This window comes from Chrysemys picta, chromosome 1 (assembly GCF_011386835.1).
Source record: "Chrysemys picta bellii isolate R12L10 chromosome 1, ASM1138683v2, whole genome shotgun sequence".
NCBI classification, from domain to species: Eukaryota; Metazoa; Chordata; order Testudines; family Emydidae; genus Chrysemys; species Chrysemys picta.
Genome location: NC_088791.1, coordinates 51,006,109 through 51,030,227, shown reverse-complemented (window position 1 = coordinate 51,030,227; position 24,119 = coordinate 51,006,109). Strand labels below are relative to the sequence as shown.

Here is a 24,119-nt window from a genome sequence, read left to right as displayed (position 1 = left end):
CACCGCCAAAGCGGCTCTCCAGGCGGCTTCGGACGCTGCAGACACAGCCGCTCGTTTGATGGCGACCTCTGTCTCCATGCGACGGGCAGCGTGGCTCTTGCTTTCGGGGCTGTCGTCAGAATCCCAATCCATAATGCAGGACCTGCCGTTTGATGGCAAGGCCCTTTTCGCGGACCAGAAGGACTCCCGTACCACCCTGCAGACGCTAGGCCTCTACGTCCCGCCTGCTAAGGACAAACCCAGGCCTCAACCCTCTGCTCCGCAATCTAGGGGCAGATATGAACCCCCGCCTAAGCGGCAGAGGGATCAAAGATGTCAGTCCCAACACCAATCCCACACGGCCCCATGGCTTGGGGCCTCAAAGGCCAAACGCCATGTACTACATCAACAAACGGGGGCACGCGTTCCCGGGCCTTATGCAAGGAAGCCCAGCTCCTGTGGGAGTTTTGTATAGCCCACAGTATACTCCTTCGGGCCTTTTACCTGCCCAGCAAGAGCAACACGCTCGCGGACCGCCTGAGCAGGGTATTCTCCCAGCAACATGAGTGGTCCCTGCACAAGGAGGTGACCAGGTGGATCTTCCTACAGTGGGGTGCTCCCCAAGTAGACCTATTCGCCACCGCCCAGAATCGACAGTGTCCTGGATTCTGCTCCAGAGCGGGAGAGGGCGAAGGGGCCATATCGGATGCGTTCCTGCTCCCATGGTCGGGGCCCCTCTTGTACGGCTTCCTGCCCTTCCCCTTAATAGACAGGGTCCTACAGAAGGTGAAGTCAGACGGGGCGAGGATGATCCTCATAGCCCTGGATTGGGCCTGTCAGCATTGGTACGGGTCCCTGCTGCAACTCTTAGCGGCCCCTCTTTGCAGGCTACACCCGGACCTTCTCTCCCAGGAGGAAGGTCGCCTCCTCCATCCCAACCGAGCCATGCTCCATCTGACAGCTTGGCTGCTTCGTGGTTGAATGAGGAGGAGGGGAGGTGTTCTGAGGATGTGAGAAGGGTCTGCTGGAAAGTAGGAAACCCTCCATGCGGCGAACCTACCTGGCTAAGTGGTATGGGTTCTCTATGTGGGTGAGGGATAGAGGTTCCTCTCCCTCTTCCGCCCCTATCCAGCTTGTCCTCGATTACTTCCTGTCCCTTTGGACCCAAGGCCTGGCGCTCTCCTCCATCAGGGTGCACCTGGTGGCCATCCCCCTGTGCAGGGCCTGTCAGTGTTCTCCCATCACATGACGTCCCAGTTTCTGAAAGGGTTAGATCGGGCATTCCCTTACGCCAGATCCCCGGTCCCTCTCTGGGATCTAAACCTGGTACTCTCCCGCCTCACAGGGCCTCCTTTTGAGCCGTTAGCCGCGTGTTCGTGGTCCCACCTGTTGTGTAAGGTGGCGTTCTTAGTGGCTATCACCTCAGCCCGCTGGGTCTCCGAGCTCAGGGCCCTGACCTTTGAACCGCCGTATATGGTCTTTCATAAGCACAAGATTCAGCTCCGCCTTCACCCTGCCTTTTTGCCGAAGGTAGTCTCGGCTTTCCATATGGTACTGGATATTTTCCTCACGATCCTCTGTCCTAAGCCCCATTCCTCCAACAAGGAACGCAGCCTGTACATGTTAGACGTGCGCAGAGTGCTGGCCTTTTACCTGGACAGAACCAGGCCATTTAGAAGGTCCCCCCAGCTTTTCATTGCTTAGGCTGAGCACATGAGGGGGCAACCGATCTCCACCCAGCGGATCTCCTGCTGGATCACTTCGTGCATTCGCACCTGTTATGACCCGGCAGGGGTTCCTCCGCCTCCTATAGCGAAGGCTCATTTGACGAGAGCCCTGGCTTCGTCCGCAGCCTATGTGGCTCATGTCCCTATTCAGGACATCTGTAGGGCTGCTATGTGGTTATCTGTCCACACTTTCTCATCGCACTATGCGATCGTCTCCCAGACAAGGGATGACGCCGGGTTTGGTAGGGCGGTGCTCCGCCCGGATAATCCCTAAACATTTTTTACACTTAAAACTCCTACCCGCCTCCATCAGGGATAGCTTGTAGTCACCTATAGTGGAATACACATGAGCAATCACTCGAAGAAGAAAGGACAGTTACCTGTTCCATAACTGGCGTTCTTCGAGATGTGTTGCTCAGGTGTATTCCACGTCCCACCCTCCTTCCCCTCTGTCGGAGTTGTCTGGCAAGAAGGAACTGAAGGTGGGGGGAGCATGCAGCTCCCTTTATGGTGCGATATACCGGCGCCACTCCAGGGGTCGCAGCAGTGCTCCCCCACTACGGATACTGCTAAGGGAAAAACTTCCGGCACCGGTGCACATGGCGAGCACGCACACCTATAGTGGAATACACCTGAGAAGCACATCTCGAAGAACGCCAGTTACGGAACAGGTAACTGTCCTTTCCATCACGCTTGACTGTCCACAGGATATAGAAAGTCAGTCCGTATGATTGTGGGACGCATTTGGCGGACTCCCAGAGCATGAATCCAGAGGGGCTGCGTCTACACTGCAGAGCAATAGGACTTGAACTCTGAGTCCCAGCTTGACTCAGGCTTGGACCCTCCACCCAGGGTGAAAGTAACTTAAAGGACTTACTGGTACGCTGGAATCCTGAGCAGGGGGCGAGGCCTCAGCCAGAAGGGGTGTGGCTTCAACCAGAAGAGGCGGGACCTTAGAGCACTCGGGCCCTTTAAATCGGGATTTAAAGGGCCCGGGGCTCCAGCTGCGGTAGTGGCAGCTGGGAGTCCTGGGCCCTTTAAATCACTGCTGGAGCTACCAGCTGCAGAGGCGGCTGGGAGCCCCAGGGCAGGAGCCATTTAAAGGGCCCGGAGCGCCGGCCGCCGCTACTGCCCCGGCACCATTAAATCGCCGCCTGAGCCCCACTGCCAGAGCCCCGGGATAGCAGCGGCGGCCAGGGGCTCTGGCGATGATTTAAAGGGCCCGGGGCTCCCAGCTCCCGCTACCACAGTGGAGCCCCGGGCCCTTTAAATTGCTGACAGAGCCACCCGAGCCCCGCTGCCAGAGCCAGCAGAGATTTAAAGGGCCCGGGGTGGTAGCGGCGGCTGGAAGCCCCTGGCCCTTTAAATTGCCACCAGAGCCCGGCTGCCGCTACCCCAGAGCTCTGGCAGCGGGGTTCCGGCGGTGATTTAAAGGGTATGGGGCTCCCAGCTACCGCTACTGCAGCGGAGTCCCAGGCCCTTTAAATCGCCACCGGAGCCCTGGGGGTCCCAACCACCTCTGCTACCTGGGGGCTCCGGCAGCAGGGTTCTGGCGGCAATTTAACGGTGCCCCAGACCCTTTAAATTGCCACCTGGGGAAGCCGGTCTGGTACGCCATACCAGACTGTACCGGCTTACTTTCACTTCTGCCTCCACCCATGTGGGGTCCTGGGACCCTGAATCCCAGCCCTGGGTTAGTGCAATTTGTTTGTAGACAGGGGGATTGAACGGGGGGGCTAGGCTTGAGCCTGAGTTCAAACCTTGGACTTACATTCGTTTATAGATACCATCTATGACAATCTTACCCATAAAAAGGATGTTGCTTTAATCAGTAACCTCAAAAATTAGAATGCCTTATTTTTAAAGATGAAGCAGTTGTGCTATGTGCAGTCGAACAAAAATGTATAATTCCTAATTAAACAAATAGAATCTTCATTAAGATTCTAGTGCAAGGTCCAAATACTCTGTGGCAAGCAGGAGCTATGTTGTGTGCAAAGTCACTGGCTGTGGTAGTGCTCTGGCAGAAATTTAACGCAGTTCACACCACTCAGAGCTGTTGTTTCAGCCTATCTGCAAACTCAAGATGACATTGCATTGGTTTACACTTTGTACATGTTTGTGCCATGAAGACCACAAAATGGAAGGCCAGCACCGCAGAGGAGGCAGTTAAAATTGTTTGGGTTACCTCAACTGTGCATGTCCATGCTTTCAAATGGTTGGATTTCTTTTAAGTTTAACTCTGAATTTCCTGATTTTGTCCTTTTTTTTTTGTTGCTACAAAATTCTTAATTTTTTTTTACCCTTATGTTATTTATATGTCTGTCAACCTTAACTCCAATTTAGCCAAGTTTTTCATCTGGGAAATAAAAATAAGCATGATTTATACTATCGTCTATCTAGTTTAGTACAAAAGTTAAGATAAATGACCACACCAAAGAGCATATATTAACATTTTCATTCCAGGGACTCCATAATTAAACAGTGAGATTAATGAAAGTGAATAGTCAGGACAGAAAGTGCAACATTTGACATAAGCAGGAAGAATTGCTTGAGGTAGTAAAGCAGTGGTTTTCAACCTGTGGTCCACAGACCACTGGGGTCCACAGACTGTGTTAGGGGCCCGCAAAATGCTGTTAGCGACAAAGAGTCCTGTGGCACCTTATAGACTAACAGAAGTATTGGAGCATAAGCTTTCGTGGGTGAATACCCACTTCGTCAGATGCATGATGTTGTTGTTACCATAGAACAGTGGTTTTCAACCTGAGGTCCGCAGACCACTGGGGGTCTGCAGACTAGGTTTTAGATTTCCAAATGGGTCTGCACCTCCATTCAAAAATTTTTAGGGGTCCACAGATGAAAAAAGGGTTGCAAATCACTGTAATAAAGCATAAAGAATGTTTGTAACTAGGTAAGGTACACATATTGTAGTTTGATTTTGCTTTCTGTCTGAACTGTGAATCTACTGAATGAACTGTAGAGACAATTCTGCTTTAGCATGGAAAGAGACTTGTTGACTAATAGGTCTTTTCTCTTTCTAAGTTCTGATAGGTGACAATTTATTTAATTGCAATCTTTATTTCACTATAATGTTAGAACATTGATGTGCATGACACTTAAAACCTAAAGATGACTATCTCCTGGAGAGTTAGTCTGATATTGGACATGCAAGTTTATTCTAAAAATGTATGTTTTAGAGCTGTCCTTTAAGAGGCATGCACACATACACAAATAAATAAAACATGATAAAGAATGCCAAATATGTAGAATACTTGTGTAATGGTTTACAACATGCTAAAGCCTGAAAAGAGAACATAATAAAATAATATTCATTTATAAATTAATAAAAAAATCAAAGTAAATATTAATCCAACTTTTAGTAGCACTTAATTCTTTTTTTAACGGGACTCCATATATCTGAGTTGGCACTTCTTTGTGTAAAATTAATAACATAATTTGTCTGGTTTAGGGACAACTTGTAGGGAGAATGGGAGGGAATTGAACCCACATAATGACAGTAACTCCTAAGAAAAATGTTAAGTGCCTTTTTTTCTTTTCTGATAAATGTCTTACAGATACCTGTGGTCCCTCAATGTTCCTCACACAATAATGCAAGTCAACTTGATGGGTGGAAGTTCATTCACTTCACACTTACCATCTGATTGTAAGAGCACTGAAAGTGTTTTTAACTAATTTGCTGCAATGACGTGTCTATTGCGCCTTCTGTGTTTAATATTACTCCTCTTCCTCCAGCCATGTTGTTAGTCCTCCTTTTCTTTTTTTTTATCAAAATGACTGAAAATTGATACAAATTTTTTCAGGTCGAAACTAAACATTTCTTTTTGACATTAACAAAACATTTCAGTGGTTTTTTTGTTTGGTCAAAACTATTCAGTGAACTCCATATGAATTCATGAATAGTTTCAGGTGACTCGAAACTGTATTTGTCAGCAAATAAACTATTTGAAAAATGTTATCCAGCTCTAGTTATAGGGGCCCTTTGACATTACTAAAAGCACAGTGACATAAAAGATAAAGCCAGCAGCATCCCCTGGCCTCAAAACCCCTCAAATTAAAACATTCGCGCCAGTTATGGCCTGGCATTCATCCAAAGCAGATGGTCCAAATCCTCTTTATTTGATCTGCAATGTAACATGACATTTCCTCATGATGGGAGGAACTTGTATCAGCCATCAAGTGTTGATGGCTCAGTTTAACTAGACTGGCCACTGCTCAAGACTAATTGCTGCTGCTGATGGGAAAGCAATATTTATTTGCCTCCTATAGAACAAGATTAAAAAAACATATTTGTGGTGCCATCAGTCATGTTAGAAATGGACCATTTCTACACAGAGATTTTGTACCAGTAAAACTGTGTTAGTAAGGGATGTGAGGTTTTTGCCAATACCTGTATAGTTATACTGGTGCAGTCCCTAGTGTGGATGCAGTTATACTGTTATAATGGTGCCTTATACTGCAGTAGCTTATTTCCCTTCCTGTATGGGAATAAGCTGTATACTGATATAAGCACATTTATATTTGTATAACTGCATTCACATTAGAGGGTTGTACCACTTTAACTGTACCGGTATAGTTAAAGTGGTACAACTTTTGTGTATACACAAGCTCTACAACAGGAATCACTATTTTTAATGGACAATATTTCTTTATAATGTAACATTATATTTACTTATTGCTAATTATTCCATGAAATTGTAATTTTCTCCTCAAAGGTCTCTGATGATCTCTCCCCCTAGCTCTACCTCGTCACTGTTAAGGATCTGCATTGCTGCCACCTTTATTCCAGCTAAGGAGGGCTGGAGGGAAGCCCCTTTCAGATCCCCTTTAACCAAAGGGTTCTCTGTAGAGAAACATGAAGCATTTCTTACCCAGGGCTCAGCAGATTACCTCTGCAGAGCTGTTAGCCTCTACCTGCTAGACTGTGAGAGACCTGGCATTGCACCATGGTATATTGCCTGACAATGCAATATACCACTAAGCTCTGACTTCACCACAGAGTATTTACAAATAGTTATAGATACGTATGTGGACTTCAGCGTAAAGTGTTTACTTATCTACTGATTCCTTCAATATAGTGACTAATTACCATGAAATATGTCTTCCAAGTTAAAAAAAATCAAGTTTAAACTAATCAACCATCAAATATTTTTTGATTTAAAGATACTGGGCTAGGTTCTCCAGCTCCCTTTGTGTCACTCAGCTAGCACAAAGGGACCAGAAACCTCCCATTACTCCCCAGTGGGCTTAGAGCCAGTAGAGTCAACATCTATGCCGCTCTTTCTTTCAGTCCTCAGCACTGGGGCCATGTTGATGTGCAGGAATGGAGAAGGGTGAAGAGGGGCAGTAGCTAGAGTGCAAAGAATTCTGGCAGTCCCCAGATGGTCCCTAACGGGGACTTCCACAAATAAGCAAACTAGTTCATACTGAATAAAGATGAAGAAAGGGTTACTTAAGCATCTGTTTCATAAAGAACCATCCATGGCAGTCTTTTTTATTATTAATAATAATTTTTGATATATGTTTTTCTTTCACCGCTTCCCTAGTTGAGGCTTCAGATCAAATGCCAGAATTTGATATGTCCACCTTACAAATCCTGCACCTGATATTACCAACTTCTGGTGTAAGAGCAAGTTGGGTAGTCCTTTCTAAGTCAGTTTCCCCCACAATGGAACAGGACGGCACTGTAGGCAGTGGGAACTATGTTAGAGCAATAAACGATGAAGGTCTTCTGCACAGTGTGTCATAATGAAAATCTTTGAGGCCTCACAATCCTGTGAATTTTCCAAAGAATAACCTCCTCCTTTTTAAGATGAAACTCTCTCTTTCTCCAGAGGACTCCCCCTTACTATTTTAAATGCAGACTCCGCTACTGTGTAAACTAGTTATCGTTATTTCCACTCTGACTATTTTGTGCAACATAATTTTAGACCCTGGTCTGAATATCAGCACCATTATGAAACCACTTTAAAGGAAGATAGAGAGTAAGTTATATTTTTCAATATACTGGACATTTAAGATTACTTGAGATCTTTGTTCTGAATTCACTACAGATTTTATAAAACAGATCATGCACTTTTTCAAGAAATATATTAGTTCCCCAAACCTTTCTTCTAAAACCAGTTGAATTATACAACTTCATGTTTCTTAGAAAGTCTTTTCTTCCCAAATCAGCATTTCACAGAGAGAAGAGAATGGACTTACTTCCCGAGCAGAAAGCTGGATCCTTTATCTGTAGCACTCCAACCAGTTATCTTGACAACAGTGCCTTTGCAAGGAGGGCATCGTATGGAAAGGCATTGAAGGATTCTGGTTTAAAATTGAAGGGTAATGATTATACAGATTGTTACTGGCAAAAAATAACCACTACCCCCTCCCCCAGCCCAGTTCTTCTTCCATTACAACACTCTCTGTTCTTATTTTTTATGAAGCATTTATATAGTATTGAAGATGTACATGGTGCTTTATGGAATATAAACCAGAATAACTCTTGGTCCCTGTCCCAAAGAGCTTTTTCATAGACTGGAGATGGGAGAGGAAGGAATGGGAAGGTGAGAGAGGAGAAAATTACAATGGGTGGAGTTCACAGGGAGAAAGGTAGATTTGGGAGTGATCAGCTTAAAGGGTGACAGCTGCAATACTTTGCAGATATCATTGCTGAAAGTGTGGGACAAAAGTGATTCTCAGCTTTTTTTCACCCAGGACCATAGTCTGTTTCTTGCTGGAACCCACCTAACAATCCTTTGTGGGTGAGTTGGGGTGCTGGCAGGAAAGGGCAGAGGCTCTGTGTACTAAGCAGAACTGGTGAGAAAGTCCCGTATTTCCTTGCAAACATCAAATTGGTTATACTAAATTAGAGGTATAACTCTTTTTGTGCTTAAAGAGTGATCATGATTTTTTTTTAGCTCAAAGAGCCCAAGGCCAAATGATGTTTTTACAGGGGAAATTTTAAAAAAGGCTCATTAGTAAATGTTTCTTTTGACAAAAAACACTAGAAAATTTGACTGGCCCATGATAGATTTAACTCTGTTAAATTTAGAGACCCAAGGCTATGTCTACACTATGGACCTTACAATGGCACAGCTGTACCACTGCAGCTGTGCCGCTGTAAGGTCTCCTGTGTGGCCGCTCTATGCTGGTGGGAGAGAGCTCTCCCACTGGCATAATTAAACCACCTCTAATGAGCGGCAGTAGCTATGTCAACTGGAAGGTGAGCCAACCCCATGTGGCGGGGGAAGAGCTCATCCAGCAGCCAACTGCTCTGCTGCTCCCTCCCTCTCCAGGCTGCAGGGACACAGGGAAAATACTGCTGCCAGGGGGAGCACTGCCTCGTCGCTGCTGGGCGTCCTGAGAAATATGGGGGGGACACATAACCCTGCATGCCCCCCCCGTGCATCGCCTCTGTGGCAGGTGCGGAGCAGCAGTGGCGGCAGGGGAGCTGATAAGGTGATCAGAGAGCCTGGGCCGCTGTGGGGAGCCTCAGACCTTCCACCTGCCATGGGTGGCACACCCCAGGGGGCAGAGACAGGGGCTGGTGGCTGCTCTCCGCTCCCCTCCCAGGGCAGGTGGAGGGTCTAGGGCTCCCCACACTGGTCTGGGCTCCCTGGGCAGCTCTTTCCTTGGCCTGGCTCCAGCGTCCAGTCTGGCCAGGGGGCGGGGCCTCAAGGGGAAGAGGAGGAACAGGGGCTGGGCCACAGTTCTGGTGCTGGTGGCAGTCCCCCTTCTACACAGGTTCCAGTGCTCCTGGAGCCCCCAAATTGTCTCATGTGTTAATCCACCATTGCTTACAAGGAAATGCCCATTTAGGTCCAGAAAACTCCATGAACTTTGCTTTCCAGAGTTTTCCTGAATTCTTCCATTGAGAGATAGGGTTTGCCCCAATGTGGAACAAACAAGGGTAAAGCTCACAAATACCATGAACCTCCAAGATCAGAGCTAATCCTCCAGGTCACAGGGCATCTTTGAGGAACTCTGGGCCTCTGAATCAACTCTGGGTTCCTGTATCTCTGCCCCTGCCTCAGTGGAGCTGCACTGCAAGGGACTCCCTAGTTGACCCTTCACTCCCCACCCTTTAAGAGTATGTCTGTACTACAATTACCTGAGGCTGACCCACGTCAGGCTCGTGAGGCTTGGGCTAAAGGGCTGTTTAACTGTGGTATGGATGTTTGGGCTTGAGCTGTGTGGTGTGTGTGTTTATGTGCATCCACCACCCTAGTTCCACTCCTCCTGCTCACTTCCTAGCCCTGCCCTCCTGGATTCCTGAAACAGCACAAATGTTGAATCCAAGAGAAGGGGGAAAATATTGCTGTGGCAGCAGCTGACCCTTTTCTGCACGGAGAGGGAGAGATCCATGTGCAGATGGTCGTTTCTGCAGGCAGATCCTAAACTTATGATCTGGCCCCATTTTACTCACAGCTTACATCTAGACTAAAAATGCTGCACAGGGAGATTTTGAACAGGATCTCAAGCTGCATGTAAGAATTAGATTCAGAGTCAACATGCCAGTTTAGATTATAATTTCATTTCTGAAGCAAATGTGAAGGACCTTGCCTATAGCAGCAGGAAGCAAAGTTGCCTTCATAGCTATTGCTGTACCAGTGCTATCATTGCCAATAGGTGTCACTGGGTTTCCATTTAGATTAGATTAGAAAACATTCATATAAATATAATTGGAGCTTTAACTATTGTGTTCTGTGAAAGTAATCAGAAAAAGGTTACAGTTTAGCACAACAGTGGAACACATACAAAATTATATGAGAAAATTGAGAAAACACTGCAACTAGCATATCACAAATGTGAAACCAATGCTGGGGTACGAAAGTGAGCTAAATCCTGCACATGGTTATATGTTCCTTAGCCAACGAGATTTCAGAGAGGATTCTAAGAATTACACGGGCAGCTTCAGAATGGTCAGAAAGGACGACATCCAGAAGCCCTGTGAAGATAGATTCAAAGACAACAGTAGCATCAACACCTGGCACCCATGCATGGTAAGAATAATCCCGTGTCTGTGAATGTGAAGTATGGTTAAATACCTCTGTGGTCAAGTGCAAATTGATTAAATAGTTAGTTCTATTTTGTGTGCATGTGTGTGCACAAGACTTTGGGGGTGGGGTTGGCTTATACATGTAGAGCGTTTCATACGTAGCTCTCAAGTGCTTTATGAAGAAAGGTTAATATCATTATTTTCAGTTCCTAGACGGGGAAATGACTTGCCCATGGTCACATGACAGAGCCTGGAATAGATTCATAGAATTTAAGGCCAGAAGGGATCACACCAGATCATCTAATCTGACCTCCTGTATATCACAGGCCATCACCACCCAGCACCCTCCCACTAAACCCATCAACCAAAATGAGACCACAGTATTACAGCCCACAGGAGACTAGACTATTATGTGCCACAGGCAGAGAATAGGAAGAACTGAGGTGCACCAGTGCTTGTGGCCCCCACAATGGCAGGGAAACGATTAAGTAAGAAATACCCAGATAATCTTAGTAAGTGACCCTGCCTCGACATGCTGCAGAGCATGGGCGGTGGGTATCGTAGGCAAGGGGAGGCTGTACCTCCTCAAACGGCCTAGCGTTGCCCTGCCTCCAGGCCAGCATGCCTACTGCGGGGACTCAGGGCCGCTGGGGCGGCTGGTGCTGGGCCGCACTGCCTGCCCGGCACTCCGGGGCTGGCTGCCCAAGCACCAGGACTGGGGGCTGGGTACGTGACGACCGCGCTGCCCAAGGGCTGTGGGCGCTGAGGCTGCAGTGCACCGGGGCTGGGGCCTCGCCACCCCACCACTCCCAGCTGTCCGGGGCTGGGGCCGCAGGGCTGCGGTGGGGGTGCTTTGGGCTTCTATGGGGGGAAGAGGAAGTAGAAGGGGAGGGGAGGGGTCTCAGGCACAAGGTGGAGGGCAGGGGATAGCCTGGCCACCCATGCTGCAGAGGAAGGCAAAAAATCCCCAAGGTCACTGCCAATCTGACCTGGAGGAAAATTCCTTCCCAGTCCCACATATGGTGATCAGTTAGACCCTGATCATGTGAGCAAGAACCAACCAGGCAAGCACCAGAGAGGAAAAAATAGAACTCAGATCTCTTGCTTCAGCCCATTGGCCTATCCGATAGACCAAGCTGCCTGTTGGAACAAACTCTCCCCTATGGTATATAGCAGAACTCCCATTGAGTTGAATATGTGGTTGAAGGGGAGACTGGGCCCATTTTATTGGCATTGCATAAGAAGCAATAGAGGACAATGTTCTCCCTTCTGCTCCCTGGTGCAGAAGGGAGCGAAATTCCAGAAAAACCACCAAAATTTGGTAAGGAAAGGTTGTCTTAAGGGGAACAGTAGCAATATTCTTTCCTGCTGTTTAAATATTTTAGACTCAGAGGCTGTCTGCAAGCTGATGCAAGCTACAGGCCTCAGAAGTAGTAAGCGGCAGATCAAGAGACGAATGACCAGCTGAACCAGAGTGAAGTTGGGGAGGAGTGTCATATTCCTCTCAAAGCAGCATAAGATACAATACAATCTACTTCTGTAACTTTATTATACTACAGAAGGGCTGGGTAGGAGTGCATGGCTGGGGGGTGCGTAGCCAGTGGCAGCACAGAAGATAGGCTGCCATGCTATGCAAGAGCCTGGGAACATCATGGATGGATAAGTCTTAAATGAATCAAAATACTGTAGAATCTCTATGAACAGAAATTCCATGCTTGAATAACAAGAGTATACTACTGACATCCTGACCAGGACGGTGATGGTGACAGTAAAATGCTCAGGGAGATTAGAGAGGCTATAAAAATAAAAAATCAATAATGGGGGATTTCAACTAGCCCCATGTTGACTGGGTATGTATCACCTCATGATGGGATACAGAGATAAAATTTCTAGACACCATCAGTGACTGCTTCTTGGCGCAGCTAGTCCTAAAGCCCACAAAGGGAGAGGCAATTCTTGATTTAGTCCTAAGTGGAGCACAGGATCTGGTCCAAGAGGTAGTTGCCTAACTTCATTACCAGGCAAATTAATTGAAACTATAGTAAAGAACAGAATTATCAGACACATAAATGAACACCATACAGGGAGTCCTCGGACTTACGTTGCCCGACTTTCGTCGGACGCCATTTAAGACGCTTTTCAATTGACTGCCCGTTTTGCCCCTACAGCGCTTGTTTTGCACGTATGACGCTCTATTTACATAAAGTTCACTTGAAATCACTTCCTGGTTGCATTATAGTGGTATGGAGCTGGAAGGGGTCGTTTCTGATTGGCTTTGAGGCAGCAGGGTAGCTTGTTGCTGGGTGGGGTTGCTGCTTGTTTTTGATTGGCTGGGCCCGGGGCTGGGAACCAATCAGAAAGCTTGAACAGTGATTGACTGAGGCTCAGCATGTGTTCCGTTCTCCCTGGCTTTCTGAGCCTGTGTTGCCGGCATTCTGAGCAGCATATGTGAGTTTATATGTTTATTTGAATGCTGTTTAAAAAATACAGTGTACAGTAAATACATTGATGTTGCAACATTAGTCAGCTATAATTAATTTATTACAAAAATCTGGATTATAATGATGAAAATAGTGTATCAAGCCTTGGTTCGGGAACCAATCCCCCCTTCATTCCATTGATTCCTATGGGAAAAGCTGTTTCAACTTACAACGCAATTCAGAGGAATATATATTGTGTCGTAAATCCGAGGACTCCCTGTATGTTGGAGAAGAGTCAACATGGCTTTTGTAAAAGGAAATCCTGTCTCGCCTAGAATTCTTTTGAGGATGTCAACAAATATGGACAAGAGTGATCCAGTGGCTATAGTGTACTTGGACTTTCAGAAAGCCTTTTACAAGGTCCCTCATTAAAGGCTCTTAAGCAGAGTAAGCAGCCATGAGATAAGAGGAAAGGTTCTCCCATGGATCACTAATTGTTTAATAGATAAAGGGAAGGAATAAATAGTCAGTTTTCACAGTGGACAGAGATAAATAGCAGGGTCCCCAAGGATCTGTACTTGGACCTGTGTTGAGCTGGAAAAAGAGGTAAATAGTGAGGTGTGGCAAAAGTTGCAGACAATACAAAATTACTCAAGATAGTTAAGTCCAAAGCTGACTGAAGAGTTACAAAGGGATCTCACAAAACTGAGTGTTGGGGCAACAAAATGGTAAATCAAATTCAGTGTTGAGAAATGCAAAGTAATGCATATTGGAAAACATAATCCCAACTATACCTACAAGGTGATGGAGTCTACAATAGTTGTAGTCACTCAAAAAAGAGATCTTGGAGTCATTCTCTGTGGATAGTTCTCTGAAAACATCCACTCAATGTGCAGCGGCAGTCAAAAAAGCTAACAGAATGTTAGGAACCACTAGGAAAGGGATAGAAAATATGATGCCACTATACAAATACATGGTACACCCACACCTTGAATACTGAGTGCAGTTCTGGGCAGCCCTTCTCAGAAAAGATACATTAGAATTGGAAAAAGTACAGAGAAGGGCAACAAATGTGATTAGGGATATGGAATAGCTTCCTTATAAGGAGAGATTTAAAAAACGGGGGCTTAGGAGAGACAGCTAAGGAGAGGTCTATACAATCATGAATGGTGCGAAGAAAGTGAATAAGGAAGTGTTATTTACCCTTTCACATAACACAAGAACCAATTAAATTAATAGGCAGGAGGTTTAAACAAACATAAGGAAGTACTTTTTCACACAGTGCACAGTCACCTTGTGAAACTCATTGCCAAGAGATGTTCAGAAGGCCAAAAGTATAACTGGGTTCAGAAAAGAGTTAGACGAGTTCATGGAGGACAGGTCCATCAGTGGCTATTAGCCAAGGTGGTCAGGGATGCAACCCCATGTGCAGGGTGTCCCTCAACCTCTGACTGCCAGAAGCTGGGACCGGACTATGGATCACTTGAAAATTACCCTGTTCTGTTCATTTCCCGAACATCTGATACCAGCCACTGTCGGAAGACGGGATACTGGGCTGGATGGACCATTGGTCTGACCCAGTGTGGCCGTTCTTATGTAAATTAAGAACCCAGCAGATTTTATTGTCTTTTAAATAATTTCATTGGGGAGAGAATATTTTCAGGTATTTGCATAGCTCTTTATATAATCAAAGTACTGTACAACATTAATTAATTATTGGGAAGAGCAAGGAATTCTCTCTATATATATTGTTTAAATGGCTGTATGGTACAGAAGAGATGGAAGAATGAGGACAGAAAAAAGAAAGCAAAAGATGAGCCATAAGCAGAAGGGAGGCAAGAAGGACAAGAAGCAACCTAGAAAGATAAGGGGTCACTTGTAATTCCTCCAGAAGTTTTTACTTTGCTCAGTAGGGCTTTAAACATTTGGAAGCTGCATTAGTACTGTCCAATATCCTCAGTGGGAACTGAAAAGCATCATGACTTGGCTCCACATCTTGAACAGCTTCAGATTATCTTTTTTAAGCTTCCTTAACCACAGCTTCAAAGCAAGTGTTGAACTTGATATTTCAGACTTCCCTCTACGGATGGAATCCTGGGTCTTCTTTATAAACAGACTCCTTAACTCTATATTTGACCTTAGTAGTGCTATTTCGTATTCCAGGGGTAAAAGAACACTAATTTCTTGCTGTCACTGATCCTTCAAATTTGCAAGAAAGCCCCTTGAAGAAGCAGTAGTTCTACTTGCTCATTATCTGGGTTGCTATGTGAAGAAATCTCTGGAGTGCAATAAATCCTAACCATTTATCCAGCTTTTGTCCTAGCATACTAACCATCTGGGCATTCCTAGATTAACATAGAATCATAGAAATGTAGAACTGGAAAGAACCGTAATAAGTCATTTAGTCCAGTCCCCTGCACAGAGGCAGGACTCAATATTATTTAGACCATCCCTGACAGGTGTTTGTCTAACCTGTTTGTAAAAACCTCCAATGATGGAGATTCCACAGCCTCCCTAGGTAATTTGTTCCAGTGCTTAACTACCCTTACAGTTAGGAATTTTTTCCTACTGTCTAACCAAAATCTCCCTTGCTGCAATTTAAGCCCATTACTTCTTGTCCTGTCCTCAGTGGTTAAAGAGAACAATTTATCATTCTCTTCTTTATAACAACTTTTTATGTACTTGAGGACTGTTATCATGTCCACCTTCAGTCTTCTCTTCTCCAGACTAAACAAACCAATTTTTTCCATCATTCCTCATGGATCATGTTTTCTAGATCTTTAATAATTTTTGTTGCTCTTCTCTGGACATTCTCCAATTTTCCACATCTTTCTGGAAGTGTGGAGCCCAGAACTGGACACAGTACTCAAGTTTGAGGCTTTATCAGCACGGAGTAGAGCGGAAGAATTACTTCTCATGTCTTGCTTACAACACTCCTGCTAAGATATCCCAGAATGATGTTCATGTTTTTTGCAATAGTATTACATTTTTGAGTCATATTTAGTTTGTGATACACCAGTGGTTTTCAACCTTTTTTCATTTGAGGACCCCTAAACATTTTCAAATGGAGGTGCAGACCTCTTTGGAAATCTTAGATGTAAAAGTCTGCAGTCTCCCAGGGGTCTGCAGACCACAGGTTGAAAACCACTGTGATACACTATAATCCCCAGATCCTTTTCTGCAGTATTCCTTCCTAGTAATTTCCCATTTTGTATTTGTGCAATTAGTTATTCCTTTCTAAGTGTAGTACTTTGCATTTGTTGTTATTGAATTTCATGCTATTTAATGCAGACCATTTCTCCAGTTTGTCAAGATCATTTTGAATTCTAATCCTGTCCTCCAAAGCCCTTGTAATCCCTCCCAGTTTGGTATCATTCACAAACTTTATAAGTGTACTCTCTATGCCACTAGCTAAATCATTTATGAATAAGGTTAAAATTTTGTCACGGTAATTTTTAGTAAAAGTCTGGGGCAGGTCACGGGCACTAAACAAAAATTCACAGAAGCCCATGACCTGTCCCTGACTTTTACTAAAAATAACTGTGACAAAATGGGGCTGACAGTGTGGGGCAGGGGAAATGAGAGCCCAAGCCCTGCTGCGGGAGGTAAAGGGGGAGTCCAGCACCTGCCACCACTGTGTCTGACACTCCCTCTGGGGTCCCCCCACCACCCATGGCAGCTGAAAGCTGCGGGGGCCCTCTGCTGCCCGTGGTGGCTCAGAGGTCCAGGGCCTCTGCTGGCTGACAGCTCCAGCCACGCCAACCCGAGACTGAAGCGGAAAATGTCATGGAGGTCTCTGGAAGTCATGAAATCTGTGACTTCCATGACCTCTGTGACTTAATCTTAGCCTTATTTATGAAGATGTTGAATGGAATCAGACCCAGGAATCCCCTGGGACCCAACTTGATATGCCCTTCCAGCTCAATTGTGAACCATTGACAGCCATTCTCTGAGTACAGTTTTCCAGCCAGTTATGCACCCACCTTATAGCAAGTTTGTCTAGCCTACATTTCTCTAGTTTGTTTATGAGCAAGTGACATGAGACAGTATCAACAGCCTTACTAAAGTCAAGATATACCAGGCTCTGCTCCTCCGCTGACTCTTCGGCTCTGTTTAAGAGCCGAGCTGCCCCAGCGCTACCGGCTTCGGGCAGCCCCCATGCCTCCGGACCCTGCGCCACCAGAGCCCAGGAGGGGAAGTGCCCGGCCGGCGGCTGGGGTCCAGAGGCAAGGGGGCTGCCTGAAGCCCATAGCGCTCGGGCAGCTCGGCTCTTAAACAGAGCCGAAGAGTCAGGGGAAGAGCAGAGCCGCCATTTTCCCGGACATGTTCGGCTTTTTGGCAATTCCCCCCGGACGGGGGTTTGAGTGCCGAAAAACCGGACATGTCCGGGAAAAAGAGGACGTATGGTAACCCTACTTAAACTTCTTTTTTATCTTCCACTGTAACAGTGAAACTAAGAAATAAAGTTCAACACTTGACATTCTAAGTATGAGAATAACATTTCCTTGAAATTTTGATATCAGAGTATAAAGCAATGCAATATAAAGATAAATGCTGTGACTGATTAATAATTGACAGGTGAAAATGACAAATGGCACTTTCTATTCCATTTCTCTAGTAAGAAGAAGCCAGAGCAAAAGAAATCCGAAGCCAGCAAGACCAAATCCAATAAGTAAGGTTTCTCTGTAAGTGTAGTTTCAAACAATGGCCGCACTTTGCTTTTCCCATTAAATAAGATCATCTGTGATATTTCCTGTGGGACACAGGTATAAAAATTAGCTTTTCTCTTTCACAAAATTAGCTCCAGTGCTAACTTGATGAGATTCTGTCATTTTTATTTCACTATTTAATATGTTTTGTGTGTATTGGAGCCCCCTCGTGCCTATATTTCACAGAGGAAAGTATCGAGAATGAAACTGTCAAACATTTGGCTATTTGGCCAGTCCATTTGTAGAGAAATCACTGGCTTTTTGTGAAAATGTTGTCACCCAGATCCTCAGCCCTCTCTACCTCCCAAGATTTTAGTCTACCTATGCCACAGCTTGCCCTGATGCACTGAATGCAGCATCTGGAGATCTGGCACTTTCTGTTTTAGCCAGGTCCTTCACCCTATAGTATGTAATTGTGAAAGGGGATAAGGAAACCAATTCACCATTGTTCCATAACTAGCTGAAATAAATTAAAAGTCTTCCTGGCTCATTACAGCATATTCTGTATGAGACCAGTCTACTGTGTTACTCCAGCGGTAGGAGTAACTCAGTGACTCTGAGTTTTTTCCATTACTTGCATCTGAAGAAGTGAGGTTCTTACCCACGAAAGCTTATGCTCCCAGTACTTCTGTTAGTCTCAAAGGTGCCACAGGACCCTCTGTTGCTTTTTACAGATTCAGACTAACACGGCTACCCCTCTGATCAGTGACTCTGCTGTGCAGCTCATCCTAATGAAATTTATTTGTGTTTACATTTTTTTAAATTTAAAAAGTAGCTAAAAGCAGTTCTTGTTAATACAACTCAGTCTCTCCTGTCCTACCTCTTACTCAAAATAGTTCACTCCATTCAGCAGAAAAACTGTAGGAACCATGCTCCTTATGTCCAAAGCCTGGGCTGGAAGGACATTGTCTTTAAAATAAAAAAATCTCTGGAGGGGCCTCACTCACACCTATAATGCAGCTCCTGAGTCCTACTTTTCTACCTGTTGGGACAGAGAATCTTTCCCTCCAGTTTTCCTGTGAGTGCCCAGAAAAAGTTATGTAGCACATTCCTTTCTGACACCAGTACTTCTGCCACCTCAAACAGTAGCTTTCTGGAGCACCCGAGTGAAGTTTCGTATGGTGAGGTAGTAGCACCAGTATGAATTAGAAGGGGTAGTGGGCCTCTCAGACTCTTTTCTTTTAAAAATTTCATTTCAAAATATTAGGCATAATGTTCAACATAGTGTAAAGTACAACTGTCAAAATATTCTAAAATGAGGCAGTAATTGTTATACACCATAGCTATTATGAGTCACCAGTAGCTCATAGTGTGACATATGGGAGGCTGTTTAGCTAATTATGTGGGCTAGAATATCCTTAGTCTCATAGTTTACATTGAGGTCCTAAACTAGGTAGAATTAAAATTTATTTATTTATTTCTAATATAGCATCCCTGTCCAAGCATAAATATTTCTTTCCATGCATTTAGTGGATGGGCACCACGCAAGATGCCACCCACAGCCTTTTCTTAGGTTTTAAACTATGATTCTGTTCTGAAAAGTGACTGTGTAAAAATGGTACTGTCTTTCTTTGAATCTTTGCTATGGGTATTCAAAACCAAATTTGTTTTCTTCAGTGACAAAAATAAGATTTTATTAATCTTATTATCCCTGCAGGGATAAACACAGCTGAGAACGTGAGCTGGATTCTAGTCCTTCTTGTGAATCAAGAGAGATTTACTCAGTTCCAATTACAGAAAAGTTTACTCAGTTCCAATTACGGGTCCATGCAAATCCGGTAAAGACAATGGCACTGTAGCCAAGGACATTATTGGGCTTGAAAAATCTATACCGTTGATGATACAGGACAAGAAAAGAACCCAGCTTGCCTTTCAGAACCCAGGTTAAGTCCACAGGGCTGCGGGTTAGAAATCCCCCCATCATTTTACTTGTAATGTGAGCAGATTTTATCTGGAAGTCACCAAGAATCAATAAATATGAAATATCACAATACAATTTTTCAGACTTGCTTTTCAGAATGGAATCTTTCATTTCCAGGATATAACATTGTTGTGAGCTGGGTTAAACCTTGTTATGGGTTGAGTTAAAACTTCCTTCTTCGAGTAATGGCCCTATGGGTGATCCACTTGAAGTGTGGATGCCCCCATGTGCTTTCGATTGGAGATTTTCAGTAGCCATGCACATTTGGTCTCCGCATACACCCTAGCTACTCTTGTACCCCACACCAATGGTATAAAGGGCCGTGACAGACAGACCACCCACAGTTCCTTGTCAACCGCCTCGGCCTGAGACAGTTGAGCTTGCACAGCTACTTACCTTGCTTGTTCCTTGTAGTCTAGTTTAGTTTTCTTTCTCTACTAGTTTCACTTTTATAGTTTAATGTGGGGGTTTGTGTGTGTGGGGGGGGTTTGATAAACTGAAGCTTTTAGCCCTCCCTCCACTGAGAAAAGAACGCTCCTTCTCTGAAGGGGCTTTTTTTCTCCTCGGGGCATGCCTAAAGCCCCAGGCAGGGCTGGCCTTAGGGAAAATGGCACCGTGGGTGAACTTGTATTTTGGTTCCCCCCCATAGGCTCTTTGGGCTCCTAACTCCCCCATCATCTCTAGGCCCTGCTGCCTCCCCCCAGTGATTAATTTGTATTGAAAGAGGTGCCAGAGCTCAGCCTCGGCACAAATTAAGCACTGGCTGGGCAGCTGGAGAGCAGTGGTTGCTGGGCAGGCGCCCAGCTCTGAAGGCAACACCACCGCCAGCAGCAGTGCAGAAGTAAGGATGGCATGGTATATGGTGTATGGGCACCCTTACTGCTGTGCTGCTGATGTGGCTTGTGGTGCCTGGTGCTCAGCATGCGGCTCAAGGCGGGTTTTGTGCTGTCACACAGGGGTTGCATCTTGCCAGAGCCCATGGCCCTCCCCCAGCCCTCTGGCCACTCCTGGCTCACCAGGATTTTGAGGGATGGGGAGCAACTTTAACTGTGATTCCAGGAGCTACTTAGGCACCTGAAAATTCTAGGTTTTTTTGCAGATAATAACTTATGAATTAGCTGACAGGGTATCTAATTCCTATATAAAGGAAGAAAAAATATATACAAACTTCAATTGAAGCCACATTTTAAATTTACATATCAATTTAGAACAATCAGGAAATAATACAGCAAAATATTCCCAATTCCAAGCCTTGAGGTCAGTAATGAAGCTTTAACATAGATATCAGAAGTACAAGTTTGATACTTTGTACACTATCTTTAGTAGAGATAAATAAACATAAATAAAATAAAAAAATCTGCTTACTTTAACAGACACACTCTGTTACTGCCATTATCTACTCTATTTTAGTCAATTGTTTTTCACTCCACTAAAAACATATTTACTTATTTTTAACATATGTGATTAAGGGTTTTTTCTTTTTTATTAAGAATGGGAATTTATTTTTGTAATTATTTTGGCATTTATGTTTACCAATCACAATCATGTATGTGACTCACTAACATTTGACTCCATCATTGCTATTAATATCATACTTTGAACTGCATTTTTTTTCATACGAATTTTAAAGTTATTTTACAGATATAACTAAAAACACAATTTGAAAATAAGCTGCCTTCATCTGCACAAAGTCTAAAGTTATGTGTCTAGCCAATTTTTTTAAAACTGGCACTGTTAAGGGGGGAGTATAAGCTAAATTTACATTCTAGGAGGATAATAATGAATAAATAATGACAAAGCACAATATGATAATAAAAGTAATAATGATAATTACTCCAGCCAGGACAGGTTAGGCAATTTAGAACTCCTCAAAGAATTAAATTTAAGCATAAGAGAAAATTAAACGTATGAAATGCACAGACCAGTCAAAAAACTAAAATAAGAGCACTGTAATCCTTAATGAACTTTGAAAGAATAAAATTACAGAGAATATATGTGCCTTGTGCATTTTGACAGGAAATACAAAGAAGTAACAACAACAACAACAATAATACAAGTGTGTGTTGGGGGAGTGTAAGAGAGTGTGTGTGTGTGTGTGTGTGTGTGAGAGAGAGAGAGAGAGTGTGTGTTGGAGGAGTGTGAGAGAGACAGAGTGAGTGTGACAGAGCTAGAATGTGTGTGTGTTGGGAGAGTGTGAAAGTGGGTATGTGAGAGAGACAGGGTTTGTGTGTTGGGGAAGTGTGTGTGTGTGTGTGTGAGTGAGAGAGAGAGAGAGACAGAGTGTGTGTTGGGAGAGTGTGAGAGACAGCGCACTGTCACTTTAATCACTCACTAGCTTGTTCAGCCCAGCAGCAGAGGCCAGCAGCTCCCATTCATGACCCAGAGGAAACAGCACAAACTCCTGTCCCCTCACCCCAGCTCAGTGGAAACTGGGTACACAGGTGGGGGAATGGTGACACCCTGACATCAACCCCCCCGGCACAGCAGACAGGAGGCTCCTGGGAGCAGCTTGGCCAGGGGCAGCTCCAAGCGGAGGTGAGGGGGTAGGAGCAGGGGCACTAGAACAGGGGGGACCAGGGGACCATGGCTTCATCAGTTTTAAAAGTGGGAGGACTATGCCCTCCCCCTTTTTACTGGCTGTGAGGGTGTGCAATGGGGGAGAGGGGGCGGAGAGGAGCGAGCGGGGGCAGGATCTTGGGGGAAGAGACAGTGCAAGGGCAGGGCCTTGGGGTGAAGTGGCAGTGTGAGGGCAAGAGCTTGGGGGGAAGGGGTGGCAAGGGCTGGGCTTCAGGGGAAGGGGTGGCACGGGGGAGCAGGGCCACTGTTTTGGCGCCAGTAGCCCTCCCACTTTTAGGGAGTTTCTGTCGCTCCTGGACAGGAGCAGAAACAGCTGCAGACAGCTGAAGAGCAGCAGGGGGAGGAGGGACAGGACACCCCTGCTCTGGAGGTGCCCCTCAGCATGGCTTGCACAGACTGCCCATCCCTACAGCCAGCCCTGACCCCAGGATTCAAACATTGCCGCACTTCCTCAGAGTCCTTCTCAGTTAGTGCCAGCTACTCGCACTGTATCCACTGTTTAGAGGATACTCACGTGTCATTGAAGTGTAAAATCTAGTATAGTGGTCTTCGAGTGAACACAGTGCCCCATGAACTGCAACAGCTTGATTACCTTTGAGAGAGAGCTGGGCAGGTGACAGTGCAAAGTCTTCTGCCAAAAGGAGCTCTAAAGTTGGTCCAAAAAGACCTGCCTTGCCGAGATCAGCTACCCCATGAAGGGTACCACCTAGACTCAAGGCGGCCTCAGTACCAAGGGTCACTATACACTAAAACCCTTAAGTACACTTGAAACCCACAATACCTATCACTCAATACCAAAGCACATTTCAGTACCATCAAAGCATGATTGAGGCGCTGGAGACTCTAACAATTCTGCACCAAGGAAGATGGTGCTCAACTGCTTCTTCAGTACCCAGACCAGTCATTCAACTGGTGCTGGTGCAATCTGCACCCTCCTCAGTACTGCAGGCTCCTACGGATCAGACTTATCAGGTTTCTGCACAAATACAACTGGCACTGCAGTAGTTTAGGTTCTCCAGTAACTTATTTGTCTTCAGTGAACCCGAATTCCCCCTTATCGAGTACTGCAGTCTGTATTATCTCCAATACTTCAGCAATCATTGGTACTGAATGGTTCCCTGGTACCCGTGGGAGGGACAGACAACCCAATACTCATGCATTGTCTGCACCTCCCTTTTTTGACTATGCAGATGACAGCTCTTCTAATTCCCAAATTTCCATCCCAGGCTCCTTTGATTATCAACCCAGGCTTGACTCCCCTGAACTTGTCTCCTCGAGGGCACTTCAAGAAACAGACAGCCTCGAATTCTTCCACATCCTCTGTGGTATGACCATGGTTGGATACCTCTTCTGTGTCCTTAGGGCCCTATCCAATGGGCACATTGGGATCCTTGGGCAGCAGTTCTCCAAGGCACCTAGGTCTTGGATGGCGTGCTTTCCTGTCCCCTCCGTCCCTCCATATCAATCTTCACCACAAGAGGAATCATTTGAAGAGCAAGAAAAAGAGATCTGATGAGCAGACTGCCCACCACGAATACTTTATCATCCTCTCTGGACAAGGCAGTTATACCTCCTCCATATCATATGGATGACTTCAAACATTTTCAGGATTTGATGAAGAGAGTGGCTGATTCCAAATGCCATTAAAAGAAGTTCAAGAGACCCAGCGTAGGCTATTGGACGTTCTTCATACACTATCTTCCACACAAGTGGCTTTGCCTGTATATGAAGCGTAGTTTGAGCTTGCCAAGACAATTTGCTCCTCCAGCTTCAAAGAGGGCAGAC

At 45.3% G+C, this 24,119-nt stretch overlaps 1 protein-coding gene across 5 annotated transcripts in view; it reads left to right on the top strand.

The window, feature by feature from the left end:
• Positions 1-24,119, top strand: part of LOC101935706 (uncharacterized) — a 117,441-nt gene that overhangs the window by 59,656 nt on the left and 33,666 nt on the right. The window contains exons 8-12 of one of the 5 annotated variants that reach the window (XM_065556559.1): positions 5,279-5,367; positions 7,896-8,048; positions 10,579-10,711; positions 17,746-17,812; positions 19,494-22,327. In XM_065556559.1, the coding sequence (XP_065412631.1) occupies positions 5,279-5,367; positions 7,896-8,048; positions 10,579-10,711; positions 17,746-17,803 (433 nt within the window). In that variant the 3' untranslated portion in view covers positions 17,804-17,812; positions 19,494-22,327. Of the gene's footprint in view, positions 1-5,278; positions 5,368-7,895; positions 8,049-10,578; positions 10,712-17,745; positions 22,334-24,119 lie in introns of those variants that run through there. The other 4 variants (XM_065556561.1, XM_005310616.5, XM_065556566.1 and 1 more) reach the window with 4 other exon arrangements.